This window comes from Hippocampus guttulatus, chromosome 3, assembly GCF_054856545.1.
Source record: "Hippocampus guttulatus isolate MCC_2025c chromosome 3, RoL_Hgut_1.0, whole genome shotgun sequence".
NCBI lineage: Eukaryota > Metazoa > Chordata > Actinopteri > Syngnathiformes > Syngnathidae > Hippocampus > Hippocampus guttulatus.
In genome coordinates this window covers 2,566,107-2,577,892 of record NC_141263.1, presented here as the reverse complement: position 1 = coordinate 2,577,892, position 11,786 = coordinate 2,566,107, and the positions used below count along the sequence as shown (strand labels likewise).

The window sequence follows — 11,786 nt, the reverse complement described above, 5'->3', positions numbered from 1 at the left end:
CCCGACGTGCATCGTCACTGCCAGAAGCGAACTGCAGGGAAGCTCCACCCCCTTTATTTATATACACCCCATAATACGGTATCCCTCCACACAAAATAGTAGCAAACATTTAGTCACGATGCCAGTGGCATACATCGTCACTCAACACAAGAAACCAACATTAAGTGCAAGAACTCATTTTGTATATTTTGTCACAAGAATTAACTCATTCAAAATTCTTATATTGCTCAGGTACCATGTTTCTTCTGCATATCATTACACATCCACAAAATGTTACTAGGACTACTCACATTTTAGTAGAGTGCAGTAAAAGTGCAACATGTCTGCCATCAAGTGGTGATTAGTGATATTACAACTTTAAACTACCGTCGACCACTGTATTTTTGGTGCCCATGATTCACAAATCTGTTTTTTTCTTTTCTTTCAATTTTTTTGGAGATTTGCCCATTTTCCATGGAAAACGTATGTAGAATGTTTATCAGAGTGAATCACCCCTCCGTGATGTAATTCACCCAATTTGGCGAGTGCTAATGGCGCACTCTGCACTGAACAATACATTTTATTAAAGATTGCCTTTTTTCCAGTACATAAATATTGGTTATAGATGGCCATAATTTCAAAATATAAATGTTTTTTGTCATCTAAAAGTTTAATTTAAACTCCCAAATGCTAATGGTCAGTTTTCCCTCAAATGCATTTGAGTTACCGGTAATCTAGAAATGAATACATTTTGCAAAAGGGAGATGTTATATGGTCATTCACTCCGTTTTTTTTTGGTTTGTTTTTTTAAATTATTATTTTGCAGGGGTGGGGGGTGGGTGGATTCTGTTCATGCTTGATTTAATGATTGTCGTGTTTGGGCCGCTTTGAGGGCAATGAGAACAACGATTTAGTTGGACGTTGTGAAGGGGTGTGTTGGAATGCTTCTTGGAATTGGATTTGGGGGAGAAGGTTATCAGCAACTGATAAGGGCCACATTTAAAAGGCTGGCTAGAGAAAAGAGTACTTGATACTGTCAAACAAGAACAAATAGCAGAAACCGGATAGGATCAGGGATCTTGAAGAATCATGCTTCTGCTACATAAGGTCAATATATTAGTCGCTAATTTATTTGTTGTGGTAGCATTTGTTGATATAGCACTTTCAAACATGGAATCCCCCTTACACAACAGCTGGAGCGAGCCAGTTCGCTTTCGGCACCTGTATGCTGCCAGGGCAGGAGTACATCTGATGATTCATGAAGATGGTCGGATTCTCAGCTCGGCCGATCAAAGTCTGCATAGTAAGTAATGTGTCCATAATTTTAATGTGCAGAATGCGGTGTTTGCCAATAATATCGCTCATGACTTCTGCTTCTACTCTCTTTATTAAATGTGATTAAAAGGCCTGCTGGAGATTCGCCCTGTGGATCCAGGCTGTATTGTCATCAGAGGGATTGAGACTGCACAGTTCCTTTGCATGCATGGTGATGGAAAGCTGTACTCATCGGTAAGTAAATTCTTCTACACCCGATGTGAAAATTCCTAAAGTGTTTCACATGTACAGTCATTTGGCTTAAGAGTTTTCTTTTATGCCTGGAACACAAAAAACAGTTTTATTTGAATGACGTTGAGATGTTGTTTGTTGTTTGTATGTGCTTGAGAGTGAATGGTCGGCTGTCTAGTGTATATTTACACAGCAATTGACTGGTGTGGAGTACAGTGTGTCCCCCACCTCTTGCTCAAAGTCACCTACGATAGGCTCCAGCTTACCCATGAGCCGAATGAGGACAAGTGTTACAGAAAATGGATGGAAGTTAAAGAGGTCCATGTAAACAACTGGTGTATGCTGGGAGTAGGCTCGGCTATCAACATTTTAGACAATGGCAGATCATGATATTTCTCCCACATTCTATATACAGTACATGCAGGGTAGGTTCATTGAAGATTCTAAATTTCCCATAGGTGTCAATACAAGTGTGAATGGTTATTTTCTTTTTATATCCCCTGTGATTAAGGTTGGGCGATATGGCTGAAAAGTGTATCACGATACAAATATTTCATATTTTTCAAAGTGTGTGTGTGTGTGTGTGCGTGCGTGCGTGCGTGCGTGTGTGTGTACTTTTTCAACTTTCTACTGTTGTGAATAAGAACCCGGAGAAAAAAAAGACAGAATTTAGGTAATTTTATTTTAGCATTTAGCTTAACTGTAAAACTACTATGGGTCAGTAGAAAGATTAAATAAATGGCTTTTTAAACATAATGTGCTTAGTGGAGCTGGGTGATATACTGGAGCTGAAAAATGTTTCACAAAAAGTATTTCGGTCAGTGGCTCGGCATGCACTAAACACGTGTGATCACGCATAAGTGAGTGTCGTGCGAGCGCGAGACAAAAGACGCTGCATTCAAAGATCTATATTGGTATCGTTTAAAGACATCGCCGTGTTATTTGTTAGTACTTGCAGGTATTGATGACAGCATCAGGGCCCCTCTTGATACTCGTATCGGTGCAGCATTAATTCTTACACATTATCTTTTTTTTTTTTAAACAACTCATTTAAAATGAGAGAAACCATTATTGAGTAAACAAAAACAATTCATTGGCTGTAACGTAATTAAAGTAAGCATGACGATCAAGAGGAAAAAAAAATATCTGGCAGCAAAAGTAATTTTCAAGCACTCGACACTGTTGTGTACATTGTAATGTAGTGCAATGTTGTTAACATCCATGCTCCTCCACTCGCGCAATGTAAATGCTTATTAATGAAAGACACTACCCTAAAGCAGTATCGTTATGCAGTTACATGTAGCTTCCTTCGCTGGTGATTCAATGTAAGTGTTGCGAACGAACACTCTCTTGGAGTGCATGCATTTCAGTTGACCATTCATCTCAGGGCGACTTCATCTTTTTAGCTGGCTCATTATGCCATAGGACATCTTATACACCAGAGCAAGCAAGCCCTTTACTGCTCCACCATGTATCCATCCAAAAGTGTTATGCACAATATACAGTCATCTTATTGCAAGAGTTGCACTGAGGCGACTGGTAATTTATTCATACAAAGTTAAGTTTTAAGTTATACTTATATTGTATTCAGCATGCGTACGTGCACGCACTTCTTCGGTGGCTCTGTATGTCTGTCTTCGCTTGTTAGGCGGACAAGGTTCACTGTAATGGTTTTTGCGCACTGAAAACACACATTTGTTCCTCCAAATTTCCTCTGCAGGTCCTTGTAATTGTGGCGCACATCAAACATCATAATGTAGCCTCTGCTGACAGCGTGCAGAGTGCTCTGGTCGGGGTTCCTGTCCTGATTTATTATTATTATTTTTTGTATGGATACAATATTCAGCGGGGTGGCCCGGTGGTCGACTGGTTAGCATGTCGGCCTCGCAGTGCAGAGGTGCAGGGTTGGATTCTGGCTCCGGCCTTCCTGTGTGGAGTTTGCATGTTCTCCCCGTGCCTGCGTGGGATTTCTCCGGGTACACCAGTTCCCTCACACATTCCAAAAAACATGCATGGCAGGTTAATGAAACACTCTAAATTGTCCCTAGGTGTGAGTGTGAGCACAGATGATTGTTCGTCAATGCGTGCCCTACGATTGGCTGGCAACCAGTTCAGGGTGTCCCTCGCCTGCTGCCCAAAGTCAACTGGGATTGGCTCCAGCACGCCCCATGACGCTTGTGAGGATAAGCGGATCAGAAAATGGATGGATATTATTGAACACAATTTCTATTGATATTGATTACTCATCTCTTGCGATAGATATAGAAATATCACCCAGCCTTACCTGTGATTGACTGGAAACCAGTCTAGGGTGCACTGTACCTCTTGCCCCGAAGTCAGCTGGGTTACGCTCCAGCTCTCCTGCAATCCTAATGAGGAAAAGTATGATAGAAAATGGCTGACTGGATGGATTGGTACACATAGCACTGTTGTGAAAACTGGCACATGGAAGAGCAACTGCTGTAACCAAACACACAAGGCGTGAGGCAATGAGGCACAGGTGGAACATCGGAGGGCATCGTTGAAAATCAACCGGGAGGGGCACGCATGAGGGCCGGGGCGAGGACCCTGAGATGACAAATGTAAAAAATAAACAATCTGTTACTAACTCCACAATTATTATAAAAATGCCCTTGAAAAGGAACAGAAATTAATCAGTGGAGATTTTGGTGTCTGGTTCATGTGCACCTGATTCTACAAGCTGCATCTTTGTCAACATTTTCAGAAGCAAATATTGAATGTTTGTCTGCTCAAATCATACGATTTCCAAATGAGGATTACAAATGTGGGCGGCCCGGTAGTCCAGTGGTTAGCATGTCGGCTTCACAGTGCAGAGGTACCAGCTCAATTCCAGCTCCGGCCTCCCTGTGTGGAGTTTGCATGTTCTCCCGGGCCTGCATGGGTTTTCTCCGGGTGCTCCGGTTTCCTCCCACATTCCAAAAACATGCATGGCAGGCTGATTGGACGCTCTAAATTGTCCCTAGGTGTGAGTGTGGGCGTGAATGGTTGTTCGTCTCTGTGTGCCCTGCGATTGGCTGGCAACTGATTCAGGGTGTCCCCGCCTACTGCCCGAAGATGGCTGGGATAGGCTCCAGCACCCCCCGCGACCCTAGTGAGGGTCAAGCGGTTCGGAAAATGGATGGATGGATGGATTACAGCAGTGGTTGACTGCTGCTCACCATTTTCCTCTCTTTAAATGTCACAAAACTTTAAACGTCTGTCTTCAGACACCACCAGACGTCCAGTCATTCATTTCAAACAGACGTTTGGTTCATTGGCCTTTGTCCATTTTTGTAAAGGATGGGATATGTTTACAGAACGAAAAACCTGAATGAAAAGTGCCAGCAAAAACAACCTTGGTCTCGGAATAGAGAGCTCCGGCCAAGACAAACAGATGTCGAACTACTGAAAGAACAGCAGCATTTCAATGTCTTGTTTATTTATTTAATCGAAAGGTCTTATTTGTCAAAAAAAGTCAAGCATATTTGATCACTCCAGAGAACAAATAACCCCATCTATTATGATCCATAACTTTCATTTAATTTGACTGAAACTCAAGCCTCATTTGCTACCCGTTCCTTTTTTTCACCGGATACTGACTTTTTCTCTTCCAACAACTATATTACATGCATCATAACTGATTCGTGATATTTTTGTTGTTTTTTTGCAAAAGTTAGGGAGCACATGACAATAGACAATTATGAAGTGTTTTGTAATCCAACACGAATATATCCTGAAGAATAATGATTCAGAAATGAAAGGGCCAACCTGATATCTACAAATCAATGGACACCAGCATGCGCTTTTTTTCCACTCACTTTATGTCACTTCAGTAGCTTTTGTGTGATTCAAGGTAAACATGATTCGCATGTTACAGCTTGTGTTTCAAATTTGACTATAAAGCTTATCTTGTCCTGCCCCCTACCTATAACCCAATTCCTTATCTACATGTATAAACAACATGTGTGTTTGTGTATATAAATGTGCACTTACATATCCATTAATTCATTCATTTTCCGATCCGCTTTATTTGCGAGCCTATCTCAGTTGTCTTCGGGCAGCAGGCGGGGGACACCCTGAACTGGTTGCCAGCCAATCGCAGGGTACACATATACTGTACATACAACACACCATTCACGCCCACACTCGCACCTCGGGACAATTTAGAGCATGGTGTCAAACTAAAGGCCCAGGGGCCAGATGTGGCCCGCCACATCATTTTAAGTGACCCGCAAAAGCAAATCAACGATGACAACTTCCATGATGCTTGGTAAAATCTGCATCAAAATTTCAAATTTTCACATGTAATAAAACAGTGACATATTGTAAGCATTTTATTGTTACCAAACGCCTCATTACACTTACTTAAACAATAATTGAATTAATTGTTATTCTTGACTTCTTTATATAGTTTCAGTGATCACGGCCCTCCAAGGGAAGCGGTCATTAGAATGTGGCCCGTGACAAAAATGAATTTGACAATCCTGATTTAGAGTGTTCCATTAACCTGCCACACGTGTTTTTGGAATGTGGACTTCCAACTTGTAGAGGTTTTGGCAAAAATGCGGCACTTCTTTGATTAATTACAGCTCAATTAAGATAGCTATACAAGTGACTTCATTAGCAGGGTCTCAAGCGTATTTTGACAATTGACTCAAGCAATTCACTGACCAGGTGCAGTCCATTATTTGCTAGACAAACAAAACCGATTAAAAGTTTGAAGCTGCTAGCAGGTGTTGACCAAGCACTCCTAATATGAAGTACAATATCTCAATCCGACTGAATGTTAATTGTACGTTTCTGCGCCTGTCACATCTTGATCACGTTATTTGAAGAACATTGTTGGAGTCTCAGAAGGGGAACAAAAGCAACCCGGGGACTAGTTCAAGTTGTTGCTAATAGATGAGTTGAAAATATATTAAGTGTGGCCATTTCCATTACAGCATGTCTACAGTGGAGATGACTGCACATTCAGGGAGCAAATCATGCCGGATGGATACAGCATCTACATCTCTGTCAGACATGGAGTACTCCTTAGTTTGGGAAACCATCGGCGGCGACTTCAAGGCAGAGACAGTGGTGTCCCAGCTTTGGCTCAGTTCCTGCCTCGAATCAGTACTGTGGATCAGTCATCCACTCCAGCACTGCAGCCCTTGTTTCACACAACCCAGGACGCATCACAAACGGAGAAATCACTTGACATGGTGGAATCATTTGGTGTTCTTGCACGGATCATTCACAGCCCCAGTTTTCATAAGCGATGACGAGACAGCATTGAGACGCCAGACAAAGAGTGCCTGCTCAATGCCTGTGATCCGCAGGCATGCCCGTGGGAAGATTACTCTCAGCTCATAGTCAGATCAGTCAAGTACAATCTGACCAAACAGACTCTAACAGATGTAAAAATCAAAACATATCAATGGAATGGATGTCTGCCCCTAACTTGGCTGAGATAGGTTGGAGCTTTCCCTGTGATCTGAAAAAGATCAATGCTGGAGAAATGGATGGAGTACGTATTGACTGGAAAAAGTTTTTACCTTAGCATTCATCCCTGAAATGTGAGGATTGAAAATGCTAAAGATATGAAGTCAAGACAACTAGTGAGGACTTGTATGGCTCGATACTGCATCAATAGGATAGCCGGACATAGCTCGTGTCAGGGTGTCATTCCTGAGCCACTTACCTGAGCTACCTCTGGAGATAAGAATGCAGATACCACCACACTTCGAATGGTGAGGGCACTGTGAAAATGTAAAATTGTCCTGCAATGGGCGAGAGGGGAGGGCAGCGGTCTGTGGCCAACCCAAAAGTTGAAAAAAAATCCATTCCTTAAGAGATCCTTTCCACCCATTGTCAGTCTTGTTTACTCAACTTGGAGTTAAACTCTGATGTCTGTGTTCTCTTTTTTGTATTTATTTATTTATGTATTTATTTTGGATCAGTGAAGTAAGATCACAACACGCATTTCATCAAATGACCCAAATTTTCTCCCGAGTGCAGTGATTCCCAACCATCGCACCGTGGCACACTGGTGTGCCATGAGGGATCATTTTGTCTGCCACACAAAATGATCCAATCACCGATCTCAAGCTTTTTTTTGCTAGCAACATGCTGAGAGCTAAAATAGAGCAGGTTCTCGAATAATTGAGCTCCAATACGCTGGAGTTGCCTGCATACGGAAATTAGAGAGTTACCTCTGTAGAAATGTTTCAAACTCAACTTCAGACTTAGATACAGTGTTCCCTCCTTACTTCACAGTTCGGTTATTGCGGCTTCACTTTATTGCGGGGTTTTCATCTATGACCATAACTTCATCTATTGCAATTCTCCTTCACTATTTTGCTGGTCTTCTTCCTTCAAAGACAGACAAGTTAAAAAAAAAGCGATTTTTCTATTCCCCACAGGGGGAAAAAAAGACACCATGAACATTGGCGCTCATTGCCCCCCAAATTCCATTTCCCTCATCGTGGTTGCATTCGGAAATACACTCTGAGCGCAGTCCTTCATGAGCCTGAACTGGAGCCAAGTGCGTCAGGCAGAAGAGATGGAATCGTTTCACACGCAAGCTGCTGATTACAGGCTTCGTTCAGAAATTAAAGTGAGTCTTCCTACAGCGCACAAGGACAATGCAACGTCTGCCCTCGATGTTAAAATGTTTCTTTTTAGTTTAAGATGGCTTCAGATGAACTCATCCCTTGTGCTTTGGATCAAGAACTTTCTCTCCTGCTGGCCACCAAGTGTGTGTTTGCGGATGCATGTCCGGTGTGCTCACTGTAAACACTGTGTGATCTTTCCCCAGTGTTATTCTCCCTTTTTACAAAAGAATTGTTTAAATATGCGGATGACATGGCCTTAATTGGCCCTCTTTAATAAGTACATACTGTAGGTCTGTGGCCCACCTCTGCATTTTGCCTGGCCCCGTGAACAATAAAATGCAGACATGCATTTTTTTTTCCAAGTCCGTCATCAAGACTTGTACATGCATAGAACGTAACATTCTATTCCACCCTTCTGCAGTCTGTGCCCTATTCGAAACCATTCCCTAAAAAAAAAAAAAAAAAAATCCACGATGTACCTGTGTCAAATAAAAAAATGGACTCCTGACAAAAAGATTAGGTAAGAGAAAAATGATTGGTTATTCATGAATTGTGCCTGTCAAGAACCCAGAAAGGGTTAACCTCTGGTTCTGTGCGTCTTTTTGGAAAACAATAAATGTTGACGTCGAGACACCTCCTGCGATCATTACAATTTTTGTTACAAACCGAACCGGCCCCGTCAGAGAAGGGAAAAGTTATTTGGCCCTCACAGGAAAAGGTTTGGGGACCCCTGCTGTTGGTGAAGCGGCCTAGCTGGCTTATACTCAAACATGGTGTCATGCTAGTTGTCTAGAAATGCACAACGCTAAAATCAAAAAGCTAGACATCTGTACAAAACCAGATTTGGAGACAAAACAAGTATTTGCTTTGATGGTTAAAACTGAATAACTTTAAACACTTTGGGACATTTTCAATTTGAGCTCTGGAAACAGAGTTTATATTAAGAGATGCTCACAGTGACTTGGAGTCAGCGGACAGATTCTGGAGCTTGTTTATAAAACTATGGTGGAAAGTGTTTTCACCTTTCAAATTCTTGCTTAGTACGGTCACCTAAATTGCAGACTTAATAATAAACTTTTGAGGATTGTGAAGATAATTGGCAAACCTCAAAAGCCTTTAATTCCGCTTTTCATAGAGAGGATGAGGAAAAAGGCGAGGAGCATCCGGTCAGATCCGCTCTCATCCTCTATCCAGCCATTTTGAGCCTTTACACTCTGGGAAGCGCTACAGAGCTCCTCTCCAAGACTGTATGAAGAAATCCTTTGCATCTTGTGCTATTAGTGATTGGTTTGGTTATTGAACATAAAACATATACAGTAATAATTAGACAGAAAATAAGGTAAATAAAATGGTAAAAAGGAAAGAGAAATCAGTCATCATTCAACACAGTTATTATGTTCAAGGGAGTAGGAAGAAGTAAAGAACTTATCTTGTCCTACCCCGTGTTATGTGTTTATATCTAATAAATCATTTTTATATCAATCAGAAAAGAAAGAAAGTAAGCCATAACGGCTCATACTTTACCCTTAACCGTGATATTTTTACAACTTTTGGTTTGTATCGGGATTTTATACATCCACACCCTGGCACTCTTGTGTCAATTTTCTCTTGTATTCATAATGGATATTTCAATACCTTTCTCTATTTATCAACTTAGTTCTGATTTATCATTATATTTAATGTTTAGAATTGATCATTTTAACTCTGATTGATGTAGGTTGTTTGTACTATTTTTTTGAATTTGTTTTTGAACTCGGCAAGCGATTTACTCATTTTCAGGTCCGTTTCGAAATTATTCCACAGATTAACACCTTTGATAGATACACGGGGTAGGACTAGATAAGTTTTTTACTTCTTCCTACTCCCTTGAACATAATAACTGTGTTGAATGAAGATTAATTTCTTTCTTTTTACTTTTTTTATCTACCTTATTTTCTGTCAAATTATTACTGTATATATGTTTTATGTTCAATAAACAAACAAACAAACAAACAAACTTCTTTGCTTGATGTTTGTTCTTGTTTTGAGTTTTTTGAATAAGTTGGTACCTCTTAAATCATAGCTGCTTTCTCGAATTTCGAAAAACTTCAGAATGTTTTGGCAGAGCAGGTTATTGTGTGCTTTGTACATTAATTGGGCGATTTTAAAGTCAACCAGGTCATAAAATTTCATCGTATTTAATTTGATAAATAGTGGATTTGTGGGTTCCGTATATTTTGATCTATTAATAATTCAAATTGCTTTTTTTTTTGTAGTTTTAGAATAGGGAGTGTGTTCTCTGCAAAGTGACCACAGCCAACACATGAAATGCTTTGAATAATTAAGAGTCAATGTTGTATCCAATTTAATTAGTGTGCATTTTATTTGTTTTTTTCCCCTTTCTTCTCATTTTATTTTGTCTTTTATTTTTATTCTGTTTGGTGAGCCAAAGAGAATTTTCCACCCCAACGGTGGTGGACAAGGACAATAAAGATTTATTCTATTCTGTTCAACCTTAAACCAGAATCCTGTGTCACATTGTGACCAAAGGTACAATCCTGATGGCTTAATGCGCTTTATGGCACAGTGAGTTCTTGTGGTAGTCCCCGTTCTTCTTCTTCTTCTAAATGGAAGCTGGAGGAGAAGAACTTCCACCAGAAGTAAAAAAAAAATTTACAGCGCCGGCCTTTATTCTTCATTTTGCATTTTAAAAGGTAAATGTAGTCAGTGTAACAACTGTTTAGAATGATGGAAACCGTTTGTGCGGATTGTTCGTCATGGCTAAATAATATCTACAAAATCTAACCTAAAATATGTGCCTTAATTGGCTCAGTAAAAGATTGGAAACACCGCTCTTGAGAAATATGGAAATATGAATGGAGACTTTAGAAGGGCCATCGTATTCAAAGACCTCACTGCAGAGGAGGACAAACTGAGGACATTTTCTTGGATTGCCCCTACATTTATGGCTGAGATGCCCTTTAGCAAGGCACCTAGCTTTATAAAGTGCATCTGGAATGCTGGGGTGCCCCTGAGGGTTCACGCTCACAATGTTTACTTGATGGTTAAAACATTATTATATTCATGTGTCTATGCATTTAGCAATAAAAATCGATTGGTGTTGCATTAAAAATGGCGCCCGAGTAGGCAGCCGTCAGCAAGTGCTCTCATCAGACGTGTGCACATTTTCAGCATGACATCTCTGATCCACTGGTGAAAGGACACTTTGATCCTCTCCTCTTTCATCTATAACTGCTTCAGACAACAAAGTGTATGCAGAAAAATGGTGAAGATTGCACGACTGTCTATGTCCTATATGTTGTGTTGTGTTATTTTTGTTATTTTGACTTCAAAATGGCGCCGCGAGAGTGGCTGCCTTTCCAGCAGCTCCTATATTTTGTTGTTCTACTTCTTCCTTTCATAACTTTGCTGCTGTGAATTGGGAATTTCTCCATTGCGAGACTAATAAAGGTTTTCTTTTCTTAATTCTGCAGAGTGATCATGCATTTTATTCATCGACAGTAAATATTGGATTTCCGTGAAGTCATCAAGGGACTCAAAAAGAAAGACGTGCAAGCAAATTGCATGTATCCGGCTAAGCTGAAACTCATGATGAACTCCGTTGATAAGATCTTCCCCACACTCTCGAGAATGCCACGCTGGAGGAACTGGGAAATGAGTTGGGCTGTGGAGAGAGGGAAATCATCAAAGGGAAGTTGAACGAAA

At 40.7% G+C, this 11,786-nt stretch overlaps 1 protein-coding gene across 1 annotated transcript; it reads left to right on the top strand.

Moving 5' to 3' along the window:
* The first annotated feature begins 972 nt into the window (after nt 1–972).
* fgf19 (fibroblast growth factor 19) lies at nt 973–8,714 on the top strand. Its single transcript, XM_086106932.1, has 3 exons — nt 973–1,282; nt 1,385–1,488; nt 6,429–8,714. The coding sequence occupies exons 1-3, from the start codon at nt 1,069–1,071 to the stop codon at nt 6,747–6,749; spliced, it is 639 nt and encodes a 212-aa protein (XP_085963058.1). The 5' UTR covers nt 973–1,068; the 3' UTR covers nt 6,750–8,714.
* The last annotated feature ends 3,072 nt before the right edge of the window (nt 8,715–11,786 follow it).